General features: G+C 44.7%; 2 protein-coding genes across 13 annotated transcripts in view; one reads left to right on the plus strand and one right to left on the minus strand.

Moving 5' to 3' along the window:
- The window catches only part of Fryl (FRY like transcription coactivator), a 242,924-nt gene extending 226,616 nt beyond the window's left edge, over positions 1-16,308 (plus strand). For 9 of the 12 annotated variants that reach the window (XM_036201445.1, XM_036201447.1, XM_036201446.1 and 6 more), the window contains 8 exons: positions 2,471-2,678; positions 3,825-3,974; positions 4,760-4,858; positions 9,513-9,581; positions 12,104-12,121; positions 12,909-13,019; positions 13,847-14,037; positions 14,197-15,031. In XM_036201445.1, coding sequence (XP_036057338.1) covers positions 2,471-2,678; positions 3,825-3,974; positions 4,760-4,858; positions 9,513-9,581; positions 12,104-12,121; positions 12,909-13,019; positions 13,847-14,037; positions 14,197-14,455 — 1,105 coding nt within the window. In that variant the 3' untranslated portion in view covers positions 14,456-15,031. Of the gene's footprint in view, positions 1-2,470; positions 2,679-3,824; positions 3,975-4,759; positions 4,859-9,512; positions 9,582-12,103; positions 12,122-12,908; positions 13,020-13,846; positions 14,038-14,196 lie in introns of all 12 variants that reach the window. The other 3 variants (XM_036201443.1, XM_036201444.1, XM_036201449.1) reach the window with 2 other exon arrangements.
- Positions 16,309-19,366: 3,058 nt separating this feature from the next.
- Positions 19,367-22,728, minus strand: Zar1 (zygote arrest 1). The gene is made up of 4 exons (XM_036200498.1): positions 21,970-22,728; positions 20,362-20,454; positions 20,198-20,272; positions 19,367-19,510 (listed from the first exon to the last, which is right to left on the minus strand). The coding sequence occupies exons 1-4, from the start codon at positions 22,726-22,728 to the stop codon at positions 19,367-19,369; spliced, it is 1,071 nt and encodes a 356-aa protein (XP_036056391.1).
- Positions 22,729-23,624: the final 896 nt, after the last annotated feature.

Here is a 23,624-nt window from a genome sequence, read left to right on the forward strand (position 1 = left end):
GAATGTGAATAATTCCCAAACAAGACTTGTCTTCACTTGTGGATTGAGTAATTGTTACATAAGTTCTTAAAGGAAATTCTGATGGCTCTTCGTAGGTTTGCACACCAAACAGTTCTATGACTTAAATTATGATGCTGTCTAATATCTGCTATTTAAATTCTGTAACTATTTGTGGTTCACCATAAGGTTCTTGGTAAAAGGATCTAATGTCATATATTCTGTCAGTATATTTCTCCACTGCACAGAGTCAGTGCTCTTGATGATTACTAATATTTGAGACTAATATCTGATAATCAAGTATTTCAGCTTTCCAGAAAGACAAAAGCCTCATGCTTAATGCGGTAAAAGAGTCATAACATACAATGTATCCAATTTGTTAACTCAATACACACAGAATGTTTGCCTGTATTTGAAAGCGTCACCCTCCCTCTTCAGCATGTCTTGCTGATAGCACTCACTGACAGTAAGACCTATGGAGTCCCTCACAGGTGTAGGCTTGACAGAAAGGATGCAAGGGGAAATATTCAGGGTTTGGCATCCTACAAAGGCTAAAGCAAAGCAGTTTGCTTTGGTCCATTTGTACAGCTGAGTAGAACGTTGCATGTTTACCGAGCACACACAGGTCTAGAGTTCAACACATTCTGTTAAAATCAGTCACTTCAGTGATTTAAAAAAAATAACTTTTTAAAGGTAAACTAGGTTTTTTACTTCAGATGACTATTTTGATATGCTCAAAGCCTTACTCTAGTCTCTTTCTTAGTTAAAAATTGTCTTACGTAGAATTTCATACATGAATACTGTCTGTGTGTGCATGACTTGTGCCCCACCCTCTTCCTCTTTCAGCTGTTTGCCCCCTTCTCCAGCATCTTCTCTTCCTGACCTGTTCTTCAGTGTCACCACACACACACACCCACACACACACACACACACACACACACACACACACACACACGAGCTCATTTAGTACTGCTTTTATGTAAACATGTTTAGGACTGAGCATTTGGGATCAGATGTCCCATAAGGGCTCATCTCTGGGGAGATGGCTCCTCTATCTGACCAGCTGTTGATCTCCTGTAGCTCTTCATCTCAGGGCGGGGGCCTTGTGAAATTTTCCCGGTCACACCAGCATGGCTACTGGTGGTACTCGGGGTTTTCGGCAGCCTTCCTGTGTGGGTCTCACAGAAGCAGTTTCCCTGTCAAGATACTTTCTAGCAACAGGCGCCCTGGTCTCTGACCCTTAAAATCTTTCCACCCTCGCTTCCGTGATGTTCTTGGGTCTCAGGTGTGAAGTTGCCATCTTGTACCATGAACCATTCAGTGTCGAGACTCAGGTCACATTTCTCTGTGGAGCGTGTGACTGAAATACTGAGACCAACAGAAACACAGTTTCATCTTCTTCCCTTGCTCCGGTTTTAAGTTTTGACTGTCTTGATGTAGGAATGAGAGATTCCTGAGGTGAAACAGCCACCCCTTCTGTCCACTCCCTTGTCTGCCTTACTGCTAGGCACATGCAGGAACTTCTGAAATAGCTGACCTGAATATATGCTGTGGCTGGTAATGTGGCTTTGGGCCTATGATCCAGGGTTCAAATTCTGCCTTTCACCCTCCCATTAGCCCCTCAGGCACATTATTTGATCTACTAAACTTTTTGTTTCTTCATTTGCAAAATGAAAACAGTAGCAGAATCTAACCTTGATAATGCTTTGTGAAACCCGGTCCTTGATGCAGAAGTATACAATCAAAACTTTCCCAATGTTACCATCAATGAAGGGCTCTTCAAAAAAAAAGCTGGGTTCAGGACTAGTAAAATGGCTTAGTTGATAAAGGCACTTGCCACAAAGCCTGATGACCTGAGTTCAATTCCCAGGATCCACATAGTAAAGGAACCTATCCCCATGGATTGACCGCCCCACTCATGTGCTGTAGCATATATGTGAGTACATGTATACTTGTGTGCATACACACAAGGAAAGAGACAGACAGACAAACAAACTAAATGAATAAAACAGAATTTTATTAAGGAATCCATAGATCACAATATGAAAGTACTCTAATCAATATTGATTGTTTCGAGATGGTCTCTCTATGTAGCCCTGGCTGTTCTGGAAATTCCTATGTAGACCAAGCAGGCCTCAAACTCACAGAGAATCACTTGCCTCTGCTTCCCAAGTACCGGGATTAAAAGTGTACGCCACTGTGCCCTGTCCTAATGCATGTTCTTTGTAGACTTAACTAGTGTTAATCCAGTAGTAACATATTGTAGACTTGGATTGAGATCATTGCTTGAAGTAAGAGAGTTCTAAAATGGGAAGAATCTGCATTCATTTGTGGCATCCCAGGGCATTCAGGCTGCATTCTCTAAATTAATGTGTGTATGTGAATAAGAATAGTTTCTATTGAATGATGTAAGACACTGTGAGTCTGTCCTTTTCAGACAGTGTGATGATTACTGTGGTTTTTGTGTCTCCAGTCAAGAGGAAGATGAACAAGATGGTTTTCCCGAAGTGCAGACATCGCCTCTCCCAACGCCCTTTCTGTCTGCCATAATAGCAGCTTTTCAGCCCGTGGCTTACGAGGATGAGGAAGAAGCCTGGCGCTGCCATGTCAATCAGATGCTGTCAGACACGGATGGATCGTGTGCAGTGTTTACCTTCCATGTGTTCTCAAGGCTGTTTCAGGTCAGTGAGGTCGAGGTCTCCGAGTGCCCATTACCACAGTCTGGTACAGTGAGGCTTCTGTACTTGACATCTCAGGCTTGAACATTCTACTGATTTTCTTTAACATATGTTTCTAGGAAGGTAACATTTTCTTAACTTGCAGAGTTGCATGTAGTACACCTGCTGTGTTAATCAGTTCCTAATGCAGCTATGAAAACCTGCAGTAAAACTGCTACAAGACTCCAACACCAGTTCTGACTTTCTGTGGTATGCTGGATACCACCACGGTACCTGCCCTCCACCAGCTTCTTACAGGGAGGTTCGAAATGTGTATAATGAGGTGCTAGGTGACGCTTTCGTCACCATGGGAACTGAGTAACTACAGCTGCTTTCCACCTTAGGTAATAGTAATAAGCGCTGTACTTGATGCTTTTCAGTAAATATTCTCATGCAGCACCACATCACGTGGATATCATTTTGAGCGCTGTATGGGGAAGGAAAGTGTCTAAGGCACAGAGATCCCAGTCCTGTGAACTGTCCGCCATCTTCTTCTCCAGCTAGCTCGCATGCCTTGGGAAGCTCAGCAGAGCACTCCCCACTCATGTTTCCCGGGCGCTCCAGCCTCCAGCTTTCTTCGTGGGAGTTTAGTGTTCAGTAGTGGCAGTTTCCACTTAACCTTCAGCACTTAGTGCTCTGCCTGTGGCTTTCTCCTTCCTTACCAGTGATAGTGGCAGTTTCCAATGCCTCTCTCTCCCCCTCCAGTCCTAATGCCAACGAGGAGCACAATACACATGTGTGTAGATACACATTAGTTATCTCCTACACCCAGCTGGTTCACCTCCCCAGGCAGCCTGATGACCCCCTGCTCCTGGGAGATCACTGTATTCATGCTGACAGTCAGAGCTCCCTACAGGCCAGGACTCTCTTCCTGCCTAACCATCCCAGGTAGCTAGGAACACAGGTGTGTGCCACGGTACCCAACCACGATAGCTGTTTGTTGACATGTCTCCTAAAGAAATAATATGTAGAGACCTAACAGATCTGCTAATAGAATTCTGTATGCCATTACAATGATTTCAGTTGTGAGTTATGCTTCTTTACATAAAAATGGGGAAGACCTTTTTTATTTTATAAAATACTAAACTTTTCTCATGCTTTTCCTCGTAGACAATTCAAAGAAAGTTTGGGGAGATAACGAACGAAGCCGTGGGCTTTCTTGGTGAGAGTCTACAGCGCATCGGTACCAAGTTTAAAAGTTCTTTGGAAGTGATGATTACATGTTCGGAATGCCCCACCGTCTTTGTGGACGCCGAGACGGTAAGCCAGGCATGCTGGTGCCCATCTCGAAATCCCAGCACTTGGGGAGCTGAGGTAAAAAGGTTGGGGAGTATTATAATGAGTTCCAAGCTATACCCCCTCTCTATAACGAAAGCCTCTTCAAAGCACAAGAAAGATGACTGTGTTGGAATGATGTTGTTCATTTATTGGCCTTTTGTAAAAAGCAGTTCTCAATTTTGAAATGTGAGCGTTCATATCTTAACCCTGATCTACATATGTAGCACAATGTCATTCCATCCAGGCATGGTGAAACATACCATTAATCTCAACTTTCAGGAGGCAAGGGCAGGCAGATTTCTGAGTTCAAGGCCAGTATAGTGTACATAGAAAGTTCTAGGCCAACCAGAACTGCATAGTAAGACTCTGTCTCAAAAAAAAAAAAAAAAAAATTCCATTCCAGTGTATGAAATGCTGTTCAGACTTTGAACAGTGTATGAAATTGCTGATTCTGCCCTCTCCCTACACATACAGAATCCAGGATGACGAAGCTGAAGTGTCACACTCTAGAGATGTGTGTTCTTTCCTGTTCTTGAACAAAAATTGGTAGCGGGCTAGACCTCTCATTGCAATCTATCCAGAGCGCTGTGGTCTTCCCTGACATGCTGCAAATAATACTCCTAGGTTAGGCAGCTGCATGTTTAGAGGAAGCTTCCGAGATGGTGCCTCTGAGGTGCACACTGGTCAGACAGCAGAGGGTGTCAATAACCAGCTGGCAGGTATGCCGTGACCTTTCAGGAAGGAAATCAGTTTGCCTGCTTTCACAGCTAATGGCCTGCGGTTTGCTGGAAACACTCAAGTTCAGTGTCTTGGAGCTGCAGGAACATCTGGATACCTACAACACCAAGAGAGAAGCAGCTGAGCAGGTCAGTCCCCTCCACACACAAGTCATTTGCGTTGGGATGCAACAAACGTTGATCTGGACGCAGTCTACCCTGGACAGACGAGCAGCTCTCTCACGGGCCTGGTGGTGGGTCCTGGGGCAGCTCTTCTCTGTCTTTGGCTTTGAGAAAGGAGCCTATGAGCACAGTGAGAGCCCGCAGCTGTGGTCAGCATGGCAGGAGGGGTAAGGAGTGGGGTTTGGAATGACAGCTGTGGCCAAGAGCAGTCTCTAATAGAACTCATCTTCTGCCAGATGTTGCCTGCTAAGAAATGGCTGCGCAATTCTAGTCAGCCATTTAAACACTGGTCCAGTTCCCTAAGTCCCTGCAGCGTGATTTCAGTTGACAAACGCAGAAAAACAAGGCAGAAGCATGTTCTCCCAGACAAACTTTATATGCATTTTCCTAAAATAGATGAAATTCTCACTACTAACTATTAAATATACCACATTTAAAGACCTGTGAAGAACTGAGTATCAAACTTGGTTCTTTCCTTACATATTCTAGGTGAGGACATATTCTGGGTGAGGACGTATACCACCAAATGTACGTGTGAATAGAAATTGAGTGTCCCTGATCCAAAAACCTGAAATCCAAAATTCTTTATAACCTGAAACTTTAAGCACCAACATGATGTCAGAAGTAGAAAATTCCACACCTAACCTCATGTGATGGGTCACAACATAGCGTGAGAACTGAATGGAATGGCTAGGCCGTGGAATGTGTATGAGTCTCCCAAGCAATTTTACTAAAAACTGTTAGCAGACATGACTCTTCGGTTGCCTCATCCCTTGGTGATCACCTGATACTAGTTTTTGTAATTTCTGTCATTCTGGTGGGTGTGGAGTAAAATCTTATCTTACATTTCCTTCATCACTAATATTTGAGCATAGATATCTTCCTAGGGGGTAGCTTGTGGGTGTCTGTAAAGAGCCATTTTCTCGGGTATTTAGAAGAGGTCATTGTTTTAAATATAAGCTTGATTTATTGTGTGTGGGCAAGGAATGGGGCATACTATGGCATGTAGTAGTCATAGACTCCTTCCTTATGGGAGTTTGTTCTTTTCCTCCCACCATATGGGTCCCAGAGATCCAACTCAGGTTGTCAGCCTTGGTGGCACGTGCCTATAGTCATTAAGCCATTTTGCTGGCCTTCGATACATGCTTTTTATTAGATGTACGTATTGAAGTCACTTTTCTTTCTGGGGCTGTCATTTTCGCTACTGAAGTATCTTTTGATGACCAGAAAACTTTCGGCTTAATTAGATGCGAGTTATCAGTCTTTGTATCCCACTGGGGTTGTGCCTTGTAGGTCGGTCTTCAGAAGTCACTGCCTATCCTAGACACTGTGGTTGTTATCGTAATGGCCCAATAAGTCAGGCCTCTCTGGTCTGCACACCTTTCCAGCACAGCTCAGCACCACCCAAGCTGCAGTCTGGGTCGGCCTTGTAACCGGCCCTAACCAACCACCAGAATTGACAAGACACGGAGACTCCCAGGACAAGCCTGGAGAGGTATTCTCCAGTGTCTGCTTCTGCCACCAAACTCATCAGGGGATGGGAAGCTTTGGGAAATTCCAGGAGGCTTAGACTCTGACCCCTACTACAAGATGATTGGCCAACAGAGGAAAAGAGAGGCATCTCACCTAAGAACCAACAAATCAGGTGTAAGAGTAAGGCCTGCTTGGAACTTTGAGGCCCTGGTCAAACCATCAGATAACCAGAGGATCATGGCTGATCCTAGTCAAACCAGAAACAGAAGCTCTTTTCACTGATAGTGGTTATGCACATAGCAAGTAGGTTTTTCTTTCTGCTCTTATTTTCAGCCATTGCATGTCAGGGTGGTTGATTTTACAGCAACAGGTAACTACTTTCCATGAGGCAACATCAAATGCATACAGATAATCTAGCTAATGACATGCTAGACCTTCACCCAGAAACTCCAGACATTACCATGAGAAATGAAAGACCAGAGGACCAAACCATGTTTCATTTTTTTGTGGGTCAGGAGACCCAATTTTGTAAAGATATCATCTATAGAATTAATGTACTTGAGAATCACACAGCATAATGATGGGAATTCTAAAGTGTATGTGGACATACCAATGGTTGTAATCATACAGTTTTCTCAAACATAAGATCAGATAACCTTACACATATCTGGCTAGCTGTTTATTTTCTGTAACCAAAGTCTTTTGAGGACATGGCCACCCTACTTGTTTGTACATTATTTATGCCATTTTTCATACGTAGAACTGAGTTAATATTTGCCACCAAACCAACATGCTTTGAAAAGCTTTAAGCATTATTTCCCTTCTAGAAAAATCTAGGACAGTAAACTTTGAAATTTTACTTCTAGCCACTGACAGAGAGATTTCAAATCGGCTGCTGCCTGTATAGGAGTAGGCAGACTGTGGAATATGACAGACGGCAATAACAGGCCCTTTTGATAGTACAATTTACAACAAAGTTGCTGTTGGTTCCAAGGGAAAGATTGTGGATTTCACTGAAAGAGAAAGATTAAACCTTGACTCCTGGGGTTCCATCTGCCCAGTTCTTACCCACACGGCTCCATGGCCCTGCTTTCGTTCTCCTGTTCTATCAATGAGTATCTTTATGCGGTTGCTCTACTAGCTGTGACTTTTGTTTTGTAGGGCCCACGTGTGCCAGGTAAGGCCTCCACCACTGAGATTTTCCCCCCAGCCCCAGCTAGTATTTTTGGTCCACATTCGGGGTTCTTCTATCCTCCACGGATCGGGTGGGATAGCCTGAGGTAAGCAGGACCTCCAAGTCTTAGGAGGAGTTGGACATTGATCACCCCAGCACCATGGGACTAGAAATTGATTTTTCCTCTAGCACCTTCTCAGCACATCAAGAGCCCCAACGGGATGCTACACAGACTGTCAGGCTTGCTTTTTTCTTCAGCCTTTGGTACCTCACTATCGCTGCTGACTGCATGTCACAGCCCACAGAAACCTTCAGGCATGAACTTGTAGCTACCACTGTCTGTCCACCCTCTACAGCAAGGGACCCATGCAGGGCTCACTCTAGCCCTTTACCCAAGTCCTGGCTGATAGTTCAGTGGCTGTCACTGTCCTTGGACAATTGCTTGCTTGTGCATAAGTTGCTCTGTCATGCTTAGAAACGGAAGCTCCCTCCGAGGTTAAACTTTCGCCTGCATTTGAGCAAAGAAAACATGAGGAGAGCAATCAGGTAGGAAGTAGGGGTTCTCCTTGTGACCCCTCTGGGGCATCTATCTGTACATGCTGTTAGAAGGCTAGTATGCAGTCACGGGACTCTATTATTGGGGATAAAAATCAAATAATTAAATAGTGTTCTCTAAAACACTAGGTAGGGTATGTGCTGTTTATTTACTGCCCATTCTAAAAAAAATAAATAATCAACTCTTTGTCCATTTACTAGTTGACTTGGACAGACTGGGCAAGTAGTTGTGATTCAGCGCACATGCATTTTAGCATGTTACAGGAAGAGAGGTGGACACCCGAGTTCCGTGGTAGATGTCAGCTGTTGGCTTTTCACAGTGACTGCCACCAGCCATATCTTAGCAGAACGGTTTAACATGTTTTTATTCCAAGATGCTGTCAGGAAAATAACCCAGGGGCCAGTGCAGTCTGCGCGATTGCAATCAAAGGAACAAAAGGTCGAAGAGATTGTTTTTGAGACAGTTGCCGTCTCTCATTTTCATTCTTTGCCTGTGAACACTAAGCTCCAGCTGAGGATTTTAAGTCCCTAACACTAAGATGTTTTCCAGGGAGCGACTTAATGAGCTGGTAGTCTTTCTCAAAGGAAGCAGTCTGCGTGGTTGATTTGATTACTTAATAATCACACACCAAATCATTTCAAACACACACACATACACACCAAAAACAAAGTCACAAGCCCAATCAGCCAGAAGAACTGACCACATCAACCATCAAAGCCCAAGAGCTTCATGTGAAGGCCCTTAGCTCTCATTCTGGAAACTCTGTGGCTCCATTTTTCTACACATCCACAATGCTGCTTTATTTTAAATTAGTATCGACTGTAAGAATAGCCGCCACCACCACCACCCCCAGGTAAAGAAAATCTGCATTTGGTTTCTATAGCCAAAATGCCTCAGAGATAGCATGCTTGTCATTTATTACCATCCAAAAGGAAAGGAAATAAATAGAAACAGGGTTTAGATGGATCTCGGTTTCTGTTTCCCTAATTAAAATTGGCGTGTGTCTTCAGAGAACTACATTTTGGGTGAGCAGACAACCTTAGCTCATTTTTCTGTAAGTTACCTTCATTAAATTGACCTTCATTTTCCACATCTCAGATTTAGACACAAAGGTCAGGTAGAGACAGCGAAGATTTCCAATAAAATCTACAAAGCAAAGGGTCTTACAATATGGGACACCACGGGCCCCAAGCACACCGATTCCATCTTTGTTAATAAACTCAGTGTGTGCATCTTGTATTGATCCTTCCTTGTTGGTATGTTCCATATTAACGATTGGCCTTAGGTGGAGATAAATTGTGTCTCCAGCCAGTGCTCACCTTTCAGGTCAGTTTCTGGTTTCATATAGACAGACTGGTAATGCTAGTTTTGTTTATTCTGTGACAACTACTGAAATTTATTTACCATTCTTTCTACAGTGGTTAGAGAATTGTAAGAGAACATTTGGTGCCAGCAAAGACATATACAGGATAAACACCAATGCACAAGTAAGTCTTTCTGCTGAGTGAGGACATTGGGCGTTATTTAAAAAAAAAAAAAAAAAAAAAAGTATGCATGCGGTTGTATGTACTCCATATCCCTAGAATGCTTGTAAGCCTTTTTCATTTTGGTCTATCAGAACAATCTTTCTGAAAGTTGGGTTCAGTGAGATATTGGCTTAGTAATAAAAACTTCACTTTAATAAAAATGAACCACCAGCTTGTGGCTGAAGCTTAATAACAGTGAGTTAGATAAGCTTGATGGGTGTCTAGACAGTCCAGGTCAGCATTTAGTCGTATCTGCCTCTTAGAGGAAAAAATGGCTGTACATTAGTATTCTGTGGATATGTTATTGTCTGGTGAGAAAAACAGACCCTAGAGCAATGTGCTCTATATCCATATTACCCTAAATATGAAATTGTGGGTCCATTATGTTTTGCCCTAGTTTTAAGAAGCAGCAACACATTTTCTTAGAGAAAAGCACATCTATAATACGCCCCCCTACACACACACACACACCCCGTGATAGTATGTTAAGACGTTATTCCAGTGAGAGTGGGAGAACTTCCTACTAAGAGATAGCCTTCAGCAACTCAGACACCTCCACAGCTGACATTTGAATTCCCCCCTTTTTCAACTCTCTACGTTTACAATAGTGTGTTTCCATAGAAGTTATACTAATATAAGAAGGAAATCATAGTTTAACTCTTAAGCTTTTCAGGCACAATGCCAATATATATTTCATAATCCCCTCCTCGCAACTCAGTTGAGCGGTCTCTTCATTATCCCCATTTTGAAGATGAGGGGATTGAGACTCAGAGAGGCCAGTTTATCTCGTAAGTAAATAGTAGAAACCAAGATTCAAACTTAGACAGGTAATTCTGAGCTCTGTACTATTTTAAAGGAAAATTAAAATCATGGATAAAGAAATAAGATGGAAGTTAACTCTAGAATTGAACCCAGTGGATACTTTTAATGATCCCTACGAGCATCCTATAAGCGAGGTGGAGATGCTGAGTGGTTCTTAGTCTTTCTACCTCTAAAACAATTCCATAATCTCCAAGACTCAGTGAGCAGCTTGAGATGTACTGAGTGAAAAGAGGAGACTCCACTTAAGACTGGATTCTATTCTTCCTTTTATGCTTTACGCTGCCTGTGCCCGGTGCCAATCTATACAAGCTGTCAGTAAATATTTTAATGAATCAATGAAGACAAAAATCTATCATACAAATATCAGTGTACTTAAAATGTGTGTATGTGTCAGTTTTGGTAATTCAGAGCTATAGTTTGCGAGGTTGCCTATAACTGTAGCGGCCTTAAGTTTTATCCGAGCATGTCCAATCCGACACCGTTGGCATGTATGTGTACAATCAGTTCCATTTAACATGCTAGCAGGAATAAGAAAAGGGATTTAAAGCTTGAATTCCCACCTGAAATAAACTATATGAAGTAAAAGTTCAGAAGTAAAACCTCCTGCTAACTGTTTGACATTTGGATTGTGCTCTGCTAACGTTACCGGGCCACTGTTTGCATAATTTATGGTCAGCTGTGTAGAGCTAAAGTTCACCTTTGCTTAGCAAATCCTTCCTAAACTGACAGGAATAAATGTGGCTTAAAAAAATAATAAAATAAAAAGCCCTTCCGGGGAAACATCAGCAAAGCAGATTCCAGAAGTTCTGTTTACACACCAGCAGTCTGTTTTAATTCCAAGTCGCTCCTCTTTATCCCAAGGCTTTTCACTGTGTGTTTCACACATCATCTCCACTTGGTTCACACCTGGTTAGGTCAAACTTCTGGCACAAATGCCATTTGGAGTGTACTGTAAAACACACTAGCTCTCCGTGTTCTGTCCTGTGGGCCTCAGCAGGAGTGAGACACAGCCTGAGATCTAAGAGACTAACAGGTAGGAACGTCTAGAAAGAGCTACACCACCAGGCGGTGGTGGCGCATGCCTTTAATCCCAGCACTCAGGAGGCAGAGCCAGGCAGATCTCTGTGAGTTTGATGCCAGCCTGGGCTACCAAATGAGTTCCAGGAAAGGCGCAAAGCTACACAGAGCCACCCCGCTGCTAGGTAGGATAAGTATTTTTCTGCATAAGATTAGGAGCCAATTCAGCCAATCCTTTGGTTAAAAAAAAAATAATGGTAAATTCATTTAATAAGCTTCCCACTGCACTCATGGAAATATTACAGTTAGGTTTGTTGGGAGAAGGACAAAAAAAAATCCTAGATCAAAGAACGTTTACAACAGTTAGAGCTCCCAAGATCACTTTGTTTTATTTTTTGTGGCTTTTATACAAAACTAAACTGTAGCGCAAATTTTTATTTGCCAGAGGGAAAACACAGCCCACCTGAAGTTATTAGTAAGTGTCCAGAAAGTAGTTTGGAAATGACTTGATAAAGCATTGTTTGGGGTATAAATGTGTTCTTCAGTTTGCGTGGGGCATCTGTAACCTTAGTTACAATGATTTCTTACACTAATTCTTGATCTTTTTCTCTTTGTATTTTTTGTGACCCGATCACCTTGCTTAGCAAATGGGAATTCTAGCAGTAAGTGGCCTGTCTTGATTTATAGATTCCTTATCCTTGCCAGACAAACTGGTTTTCATCTGCCATGCGTCCTCCTGTGACCTAGCAATGTTTTGTCATTGACCACTTTGAAAAGTAGCGTGTGCTTCAGTTTTACGTGGCCCTAATCCATGACCATGTTGGTCCTGTAAAATGAAACAGTAAGACTTTATAGTGAATATGCAACCAGCAGTTACAGTGTTTTTTTTCTACACCTATACCTGACATCTCTCCTTTAACATTTTAAATTTGGACTCCACATGACAGCTTCGTAGTCTCACTTAAATGAGATCACCAGGTGGTTTGTCTTAAAAGAGTCCTTTTCTTTAAAAGCCCCTTCCTTGTGGTGAGAGGACACCCAGTTTCGCTCTGCCCTGGCTGACAGGTGCATCAGGACCTCATGGGACCAAAGCCTGTGCAGCTGCAAATTCTTCCCATCAGCAGCTTAGAGTTTCCAATTTACATTGAGTCCTCTCCTCCAGAGCATCCTACATACCGCCTTCTGACACTGTCCGGTGTGAAAATGTGCTTCCTACTAAAAAGGGATTCTGTAACCAGCAGCAAGCCTTGTTATCTGAATGCCCCCCCCCCCCAGCACTTTTCACCTGCCTCCCATCAGCTTCACACCATATTAACTTGCTTACCGCAGAAGCACAAATGCCAAGACGATTTTAACCTATGTGTGATGTTTCACGAAGTATGAGATCTGGTCAGGTCTGGGAAAACGGTGCCTTGGTTAACCTCCACTGTTAACACTGCTTCCTTGCAGGAGCTGGAGCTTTGCAGGCGGTTGTACAAACTGCACTTCCAACTGCTGCTTCTGTTCCAAGCCTACTGTAAGCTCATCAGCCAAGTAAACACAATCAGAAATGAAGCAGAGGTACGTTCCACTGGGCATCAGAACACTTAGTCAGTACATACGTGTGAGTGTGTATGCACGTGCATAGCGCGTGCTCATGTATGTACATGTCTTGTTAGAATGCCTAAAGTCAAAAGCCACTTACATGGAATTTTCTCCATTGATCAGTTAGCTCTTTTTCACATAGCAAATAAGAGAGCTGATACACAGCGGTTAAGCCAGAGGTTTGGTAGCAGAAACAGACCCATAATCAAACATAAAGCATGCATAAAGTTGCACTATGACGTCCCTAACATCTCGTCTGTTTCTATAGTTTTGTGAATGCACATGACATTAATACAGAAGTTAATGCATAGGTTCACAGTTACTGACTATAATCTGCTATTAAAATTGTCATTGGGAAAATGGTCAAAAATTTTAATTAAATATAAAGTTTTTTATATTTATATATATACATATATATGCACATATATGCTTATTTGTATACACACATTTATATAAAGTACCCTGGGTAAAATAACCTTCTAAAATATACTTTCCTCACTGTCCAAAAGCAATTATAATCTTCTAAAATATAGTATAAACATTTATTGCAACCTAATATATCCAGATTATCTAAACTTGGTATAGGACACATGTACTGTAACACCCAATACTCAGGAAGTTGGAGCAGGAGGCTCTCAGGTTATATGAGAAGACACTTTGCCTGGGTTTTATTGTTGTTGTTTTGTTTTCTTTGGTGGCTAATTTATATTCCTGTTGAAAGAAGAGTTCCTCACCATCAGCTCTATCCCTGACAGTGTATCCCTGACTATAGGAACAGATCGTTAATGACGTATCTGTTTTAGGTCATCAACATGTCAGAGGAACTTGCCCAGCTGGAAGGTATCCTTAAGGAAGCCGAGGTGGCTTCGGAAAATGAAGAGATTGATATTTCCAAAGCTGCACAGACCACAATAGAAACCGCCATTCATTCTCTGATTGAAACTTTGAAAAACAAGGAATTTGTGTCGGCAGTAACCCAAGTCAAAGCTTTTAGGTAAGTGGGGAGACCGCACAGCACCATAGTGCGTTCCCTCAAGTAATAAACAGATACCAGTTCCTCTAACTAGGCAGTTTGGTTCACAGGCGCTAACCTAAAATGTAGCTTATAGAGTCACGACATCCATCTCAGAACTTTAACATTATGTATTTCCAGAACCCTCTGGCCCAACGACATCTTCGGCAGCTGTGAAGATGACCCCGTGCAGACACTGTTACACATCTACTTCCACCATCAGACACTGGGCCAGACGGGCAGCTTTGCGGTCATTGGCTCAAACTTGGACATGTCCGAAGCCAACTCCAAACTGATGGACCTGAACCTGGAGATCAGAGAGTCTCTTCGCATGGTGCAGTCCTGTCCACTTCTAGCGCAGGCCAAACCAGTTGGAAATATGGCGAGCACTGGATTCTGAGCAACTTCTGATAACTCGAGAGAGGGAGTAATTTGAAAATGATCAAGGTTATTCTTAACCAAGCACCTTTTATGAACCCTTGTGATTCACTGATAACTTCTGGGCAGCAGCACCTTCAATTGTAGTCTACTAATCTCAAACTATCAGAAAAAACCCGAAGAAAAATATCTAACCGCTTCACTGCTGCCTATACTCCACAGTAACTGTATGAAGGATGATTTTTTTTCACATAGGTTAAAAAAAAAAAAAAAGGGCTAAAAGTGATGCATACAAGTACATTACTCTGGAGGAAAGAATAGAATTCCGAAGATGTTTGCAGTAATGGCCTCCAAGACATTGCAGGGCAGGTGACGTGAGGCTGGGATCGGGGCCAGTTCATTTTTGCTGAAGACCTGCCTGCCACCTGCAGAGTCACCTGGATTTCTAGCTGTCATCAACATAACCTACAGTTGACGCTTAATCATCAACATGACGACCATCCAGTCCGACAAATAACAGACTTACTTGCAAAAACCAATGGGTCTGGGGTCTTGTTTTTGTTTTCTCCCTACGTATGGGATAAGGGTTTGGGTTTTTTGTTTGTTTTGTTTTGGTTTGGGTCTGTGTAAGGAATTATGTGTGTGTGAGCTGGAGTGTGTGAGCGTGTGGCAGTCCTGTTTCCACAGTGTGGATGTCTGGTGACACCTCAGAGCATGCCCAAAAGAGCACTGTAAGATTATTTTTGAAGAAATTTTATTTTATTAGATCTAACTCTTCATAGTGTGTAAATGTTAGAACACTTTAATAATATTTTAAAACTGGGCTTTCCCAGTGTCTCAAAAAAAAGAAAAAGAAATAATATATCTGTTAATATTATTGGACTCTGCTGCTCAGCTCTCTGATCAGTGCTTGTGTTGATATTGTTGATAACTAACCAAAGTAGATGCCTGCAGAGACTTTAAAATGTAAAATAAAGATGTGCGCTGCCCGTCAGCGCCCCTCATTAGGCAAGTTAACTTATTTTACTCCATAATTATAGATACTGCATAGACTAAAACTTGTATTTTCCTGTACATTCGTGCCACGCACTGTTATACCAGAGTACATGTACAGAGCTAACGGAAAGGCTGTGGTCACTGATGGTGGACTGTGTGTTCTGCAGGCTCTGAGGGCCGCAGACATCAAGAGAAGAGATGCAGATGGCTTGTGTGTTTATGCAGGACTCAGCTGGTTTCAGGCTCGAGGAGCCTTGGAAGACAGAAGCCTGAAGACTGACTCCCAAAACATGCAATATACTTCTCCACTGTCTAAGTGTGTAGCGTAACACACACTGGATCCTCTGTCTTTTTTAAAAAATAGCATTTTGTAAAGGAAATGAATGTAGTCCACAACTCCTGATTTGAAAGGAACACCTTGTATTTTTTATATGCATCTCTTATCCACTGTGACTTTTATTTTCAAACTGGGCTCTGAACTCCAGAGTTTGGAATGTAGAAATGAATTGCTTAGCTTTGCCTTTTCCTAGGGGTGTGGACCCTGACAGAAATGTAATTATGCTCAAGTGCATTAATCGTAGGCACTGTGCACGCTGTTGGACTGCTGGCCACAGTTATGTTTCCTGTAAAATTCCATAACTGGTCACAGCACATTCATAATCACTGTATTTTTTGACCCAGATAAAAAAATTTATTTTAATGGTGTTCTGGTACTGTAAATGGTGTCCTTTAAATTATTAATAACTTTTGGGTTGGGGGGACAGGCACAGGGATGGTGTCCAGAGACACACCACACTTCACATCCCCTCTCCCATCTTTCTCATCCTCCTTTCATCCTTTTTGTTAAAAATAAAAAATAAAAAAAGCATTGAAGCTGTTGCTTTGTGTAGTATTTTTAAAAAAATAATAGATAATAAAGATGACTATAGATGACATGTTACCTGCAGAGTTCTCACACATAATTTCTCTTGAAAAAAGAAAAAACTTAAATTGACTACCCACCCATCTTTGGACAATTTATATGTAACTAATATGGCAGCGTGTTAAAAAATGAACCTACCTACAAAACCAGAAATCAGATCCACGAGGACTACCTTCCTTACAATACCTACACTTTATTTCCCAATTTTCTGACTCCGAAGTTTGCATTTACTGACAGAATATTAGTGCTTAATTTTAATCAGCTTCTCTTATTACATTGAGAACCTAAGTGTTTGCTAGAAACAACCCTCTTCTCGGAATCCAGCAGTTTAAACAGTTAGGAAATTGGCTTCCTAAAGAGCAACATGAGGAGACTACCCAGAGTACAACAGCAGGCTTTAGAGCTGCTGCACCTTTTGTGACTTGGAGGTTAGAGCTGTTCACCTATGTATGCTGGCTTGGAGCATCGCTAAGGGACCTTTTAGGGAAGACCACTGCCAGAACACAGTGAGGAACACCTGTCACAGTAGCATCACCTACACTCCAGGGAAAAAGAGCCGAGAGTTACTGTGTGGCTTTCCTCACCCCCACCCCCTAGTTTTCAAAGTGGTCTCTGGTTAACTTTGCAAAGTTGAGAATTACACAAGAACCAATCCTCTCAACATGCAGAGGTGGTATTTGCTAGCTTCTCAACTCAGTCTCAAATCTGATGCCCTCTAAACTTTGGGCTGCATGCATAAACAGTGTGACGTCTGCATGCTAGAATGTTGCTGTGGAAGACAAACTTTGTGTCCTTGGTTCAGTATCCATGTGCCCACATTCTGATCCTTGCCAAATAGAATTAGCTGCCCTGGGAAAATTAATGACAGCACTAAAGTTATTTTACTACTACCCACATTAGCAGTTGGTGGATTTGTCTTTGGACTCATTACATGCAGACTTCTTTAGGTCACTCAGCCCACGTGGCAAGTACTTACTGAGTATTATGTATATCATGTAATGGCAATCAACTGGATTGCCTTTGCCTGGACCTAGTCCCAACTAAGTCAGAGGTCACCCATGAGCACACTTGAGAACATCGCTTATTCAACCCCACAGTTCTTAATGCTCACTTCCGAGCCACCACTTTAGTCCTTAAAACTTCTTACCTGTCTCCAGGTACACAGAGGGCTTTCCTTTAAGAGCCTTTAATCTCAGCACTCAAGAGGCAGAGGCAGGCAGATCTCTGTGAGTTTGAGGCCAGCCTGGTCTCCAAAGCAAGTTCCAGGAAAGGCGCAAAGCTACACAGAAACCCTGTCTCAGAAACACGGAAACACACACACACACACACACACACACACACACACACACACACACCCCTAAAAGGCAATTTAGCCTCGTGGTCCATTATCCAGAACACATTTTTTAAGACGTTTAAGAGGGGGAAGGACTTTGAGAGGTGGCTCAGCAGCTAAGAGCACTGGCTGCCCTTGCAGAGGACCTTGCTCCAGTTCCCAGCACCCACATGGTGGCTCTCAACTGCAACTCCCATTCCAGGAAGATCCACTGCCCTCTTGCCTCCTCAGGCACCAGGAATGCATGTAGTACACGTGACATACAGGCAAAACACACATCAAATAAAAATGAAAAAACAGAAGCCTTCTAGTGCCTTCTCATAGACAACTAGGCAATGACCAGTCCCAGGCAGGGCCTGCAAAGTTCCCCAACCTGCTCTTGCTAGGTCCACCAGCTGCCTTATGCTCAGTATTTGGCCTCTCCGGTTTCTCTCTACCACAGGACGTTGTCCTGGCATTCTGAAGCATGTCTGTCAAACTTAGACAATCCTTTATTGAGGCATTTAGCTAAGGGCTTCTGCACCTGCCCAGTTCTCCGCCTTGTTTTTTTTTATTTTGGTGTTTGTGTTTTTGGTTTTGTTTTGTTTTTTGAGACATGGTTTCTCTGTGTAGCTTTGGGCCATTCCTGGAATTCATTGTGTAGCCCAGTCTGGCCTCGAACTCACAAAGATCCACCTGCCTCTGCCTCCTGAATGCTGGGATTAAAGGCCTGCGCCGTCGCTGCTGCTGCTGCTGCCGCCGCTGCCGCCACTGCCACCACCACCACCACCACCACCACCACCCGGCTCTCAGCCTCTTTTATATAGAACTGATGGCCCCTCTGAGAATCACCCTGAGGATGGAGGTATTTGCTGGTCACTAGGATAGATGTTAGCCACACCCCCATGAGGTTCACACCCCTGAGGAGATGCAGATTGATCGCTCTCTGCACACTCATCAGCTTGATTCGTTTGGGCCAGGGTGGACCTGTCCCCCATACACCAGGACACTACAGAGTCCTCAAGCTCACTTTGGACTCTGAGCACATTACTTTGGATATTTGCTAATGCACAGGATGTCAGGCTGGAATCCATGATGGGGGGGGAGGGGCGCAACTGTGTCACATTTACAAAACTGGGAGCACAGTTTCCACCTGATTCCATTTTGTTAGAAGCCCCTGAGTTTGTACGCTGGGCACCATCCTCTGCCAGTGGGCTCTCAAAGTTCCCCCCCTGGTGGGGGAGGGCTTTAAATTAGGAGGCCTAATTAAACAAAAAAACAAAAAACACTACACCCCATACAACTTTATCGTGTGTTGATCCTGTTTGATAAAAATCGTAGGAACTTCCAACCTACAGACTGAAGCTGCCTTTGAAGCCTTAAGAACTGATCAGTACCTGTAACCCCCCTAACTCAGCCTGACCCACTCTGCCATCAACAGATGTTAACGAAGTGTAGGTGACAGGTCCCGCCGACTTCCAGCTCAAGCTTTCCTCAAACCGAGACAGAAATTGGATAAAGCTTCAAACTGTTTTTGCAATATATATATATATTTTTTTTATTTCACGGGCTTTATCCAAGTACACTGCCTTTCATGAAGTATTTTTTGAGAAGGGAGAGGTGGAGAGGTGGGGAGGGGCGTGGGAGAAAGCTCACTGGCCCGCTCCATTGGCTCCATCTAGCAGAAACGTGTTCAACTTTGACTAAATGATGTATTTGAAGCTGAAGGTGCTATCACAGGACAGTCGTTTGTCCTTGCATCTCCCACACAAGTCTTGACGATGGGGGCGTTTTGGGTCCACGTGGCGAAGTCTGACTGGGCAGGCACATCTAGTTCTTTTACAACTCTGAAAAATCAGAGTGGGGAGTACAAAGGATGAACCCCTAAAGTGGTGAATTCTCCAATTACCAACTTAAGTGCATTGACTGGACTCTCAAAGAGACATATGGGCTCCATTAGCTCTGATTAGTATTAACATGTAAACGATGTCGCTTCTTTCTTTTTAAAGATTATCTAAGTCCCTTGGCATGCACGATGCTAAGCCAATACTTAGCCTCCACAGTTATGGGTGATAAGCATAAAGCTGGAATTTAGAACGGTCTTACGGGAAACTCCCTTTGGGAACTCTCAAGCAAGCAAGACTGAAGCTCAGTTCTTGTGTTTCATACCCTAACTCGGATGAAGCTTTTGGGTACTAGGGTACCACCTCAAGCTAGCAGAAAGGTGTTCTGTTTTACAGTGTGCTTTCCGGTACACCAAGTGGAGTGGCAGGTAACCAAGCTTTCTATACTGCAAAAAAGGGAACGGGTTCAAAAGAGACCGCACAATTATCCAGTTTTATAAGAGCAGAAAGGAATAGACACCGCTTTTCACGGTGGAGGGGACTTCCTACATACCACCAAAACAACAAACAAACAAAACAAACAAAACAAAACAAAGACTACGGCTACTGGGAACTTAGCCTCTTTTAGGAAACCTATTCAAAGAAGTACACCAAAAACCCTCTTCCAAAATGCAAAACCATGTGATTTACTTGGCAGGTGATATCCTCCACTCTGTAGGGGTTGTAAGATTTCTGGCACACTCGGCAGAACTGTTTGAAGTACACCTGCAACAAGAAAGAGCGTCCACGTGGAGCAGACGCTCAGCATCATGGCGGGAGTAGGCCAGCCACAAGGCGGCAGCGGAGTCTCTTACCTTGCTGGTGCCCTGCACACACCACACGTAGGCACTCTCCCAGCGGGTATTGCACTCCTTGCAGTGGTAGTAGCCATACTTCTGCTCTAAGAACTGAACAGCGGGGTAGCAGACTTTAACCACGTGAGGCCTGAGGGCCCCTCATATCAGAACCCGGGACAGAGTCGGCCTGATACCTAAAATGACCAAATTTCATTCTTGATCGTGGTGGGGAAGGTAAGGTTAGGTTTGCATCCACCTCTAAGTTAGAGTAATCAGGTGAGCTAATAGCTCAACGGAACAAATCTGTAGGCCGAGACCAAACAAAACAGCGTGTAGACCAGACACGTTTGGCTGGCTGACACGTTTAAGTCTTCGCCCTCAGACAAAGGAAAGACCAAGTATCTAGTGCTAGAGTTCAGGATTCTTTCTTAGGCCTCTTCTGTGGGGTGACACGTGATCTTAGGACACACACAGATGACAAGTTATTCATCAGGCTGCAAGAGGGGGACTCTTCTAAACTTTCTCAGGTGTTCAACCAAACATTAAATTCTCCACAATGCCAGTTAAGTTTCCCAAAAGGTCCTCCTCCATATCTGTGAGTACAGGCCATTTAGTATGAGCTAAGTGGTATTAGCAGCACCTGACTTAAACTTCCCATCTTCCTACTTAGTGACAAACAAGTTGGGAACAAGTTTCCCTCATTAAGCCTTTAAGGACTGGCAGGAGCTTAGAAGAGTACTTTATGCAATTTATAGGTAAGCAAACACCATGGAGGCCAAAAAAGGCTTGAGATGTTTGTCTAGATCACACTCGGCTATGAATGGCAATGGCCAATGCTTTCATGAAGGTCTTTCCTCCCTCCACCCCAAACACAGAACACAGTCTTCAGATAACTGTGGGAAATGAGGAATTAATCCCTAGGAGCCCTTTCCTATCGCTCCTGGCTCTCCATCTCCTTGGGAGTTACAACTGCCCTCCTTGGGCCCCTGACCCTTGTGTGTGTGTGGCGGGGTGGGGGGTGTTGGGAATTGATTCTCCCACGATTAAGTTCACCAGCTGATGCTGCCCGGTGTGCGGACTTATTACCTTCCTTCAGCCATCTGAAGTGTGGTCCAGTCAGACCTGGCTGTGCGTCCACCACGGGGGCCTTATTTATGGTGTGCATGTGATTCGAATAAAGTAATTACACTGGCATTTCCCAAAAAGACTCCCAGTGAGTCGGACCACGTATGTGTTGGTTTTACTGTGTAAACGTCTTCCTCTGCAGTAACAGTGACTGCAAAATCCTGTTTACCACGGGGCTGGAGAGTTGAATCAGCTGTTAAAAGCACACCCTGCTCTTCTAGAGGACTCTAATTCAGTTCCTAGAACCCATATGGTGGCTCCCAACCATCTGTAAAACTCCAGTCCCAGGGGGAATCCCCAACCTTCTGCTCCCACACCTCCACCACTACCAAGCGCAGACATACACATTTAAAACAAAAACAAAAACAAAACAAAACAAAAAAAAACCATACACATTGATGACATTGAAGAATACTATGCCATGCATTGCCCTGGACCCCCACGCTTAGTCCCGAAGGAGACCCCCAAGTCTGAAGGTTTCTGGGGCCCATCCAGCCTCACCTGGAAGCGCAGGCGCTCCTTGTCCGGCTCGGTGCTCTGCGGGGAGACCCCGTTTCTCGAGTCACCAGGGTCCTGAGCCGCCTCTCCGGCAGGACGCATCTCCTGACTCCGGGGCTCAGACTGCGAGGTCTCCCCACTGTCCGGGTCCTCCTGCAGCGGCTGCTCCCGCCCGGCCTCCCCTTCGTCCTGGACGTCGCCCGCTTTGTTGCACGGCTCGGGGACATCTTTCCTCGCTGCTACCTCTTCCTTCCCTGGCTCCGATTCCCAGGTCCCCGCGGGTGGCGGCCCCAGCTCTCCCTCGGTGGGCTTCTGCCCGCCCTCCAGCGGAGAGGCGAGGCCACAGAAGGCCACCGGCGAGTACACGGCGACAGTGCGCCAGGAGCGCGGGGGCCTCCGGGCGCCGGCGGGGCTGCAGGGTTGGCGGGAACCCGGCCGGACCTCGGGGCCCGGTCGGTGCTGTCCGAGCTGCAGCGTGCGGCGCCCGAGCGAGCACTGCACCGAGGCGTCGCGGCGCGGGTTCACCTGCACCGCAGCATCGCGGCTGCTGACCGGCCGGGGACCCATCCGCGACAACAGGGCCATGAGCTGCGCCCGCCGGTAACTGTCGAAGTACTCGGTGGCGCTGAGGTTCCCGCTGCCCGGGAAGAAGGAGGGAGGCCCCGGCCGGTAGCCCCCGGCACGGAACCGCCAGCCTTCCCGGGCCTTGTCGGCTGGCGGGTAAGGATGCGGACACGCGTGGGGCATGCTCGCCGGGAACATGTGTGCGTCCCGCGCCTCGCCCGCCCAGGCAGCCATCAGCTCGGTCCAGCTGCCCGCCACGTCCCGCTAAATAGGTGGCTGCGCCCCGGCGGGAGAAGCCCTGCCACCCCTTGCCACGAGGAGCAAAACCCTCCCCAGCCTCTTCCTACACCGGTGGGCGGCAACCCCCACGAGGATGCGGAAGCACGGCTTTCCTTGCTAGACACAGTAGCGATTTGTAGGGGAACTCGCCGAGGCGAGAATACCACCGGGTGAGAATCATCGCCGGGATTAGCCAAGCCAGGTGGCCCCTATGCCCTCGTGCCTCCAGATGTCCGCCATGAGGAAGGAGAGGCAGGCACAGCGTCTGATTAGGGAGCAAAATACCAAGGGAGGGGCCTGCTTTGAGCCTTGGTAGCTGTTGTCTCGGGTCACAGTTCACTTAGCTCAGAACCGTGGAGCTGTGTCCACCCATAGCCCTTTCAGGAAGGGATGCACTTTAGGGAGCCTGTAGCTACAGCCCTTCCCCAGGAGTGAACAGAGGTACCTGTTTTCTCTCCTCTGGGGAGAGGTCTACAAATTTTCCTAAGTAAATCATTCCTTCAAACGATATGTGGATCTGAGATGCGTTTAACACAAATGCAGGGAATGGATGGGGGGAAAATGCCTTCATCCCTGGAAAATGTTGGCAGTCATTAACAAAAAGAGAGATACTCGATCAAGTGGTCCATTACAAAAATGTGGTTTTCTCTGGTTTGATAGCGGCTTGATGAAATGCTATATCTCAGTCTCATTGACCTGTTTTTTGGACTTGTCTTAATACACGCTAGTGCCGAATGAATCTCAGCAGGTGTTTGTAAGTTGAGCAAACACATGTTTTTGTTTTACAATTTTACTCATATATGCACCAGACATCT

Source organism: Onychomys torridus, chromosome 10, assembly GCF_903995425.1.
Source record: "Onychomys torridus chromosome 10, mOncTor1.1, whole genome shotgun sequence".
Taxonomy (NCBI): Eukaryota; Metazoa; Chordata; class Mammalia; order Rodentia; family Cricetidae; genus Onychomys; species Onychomys torridus.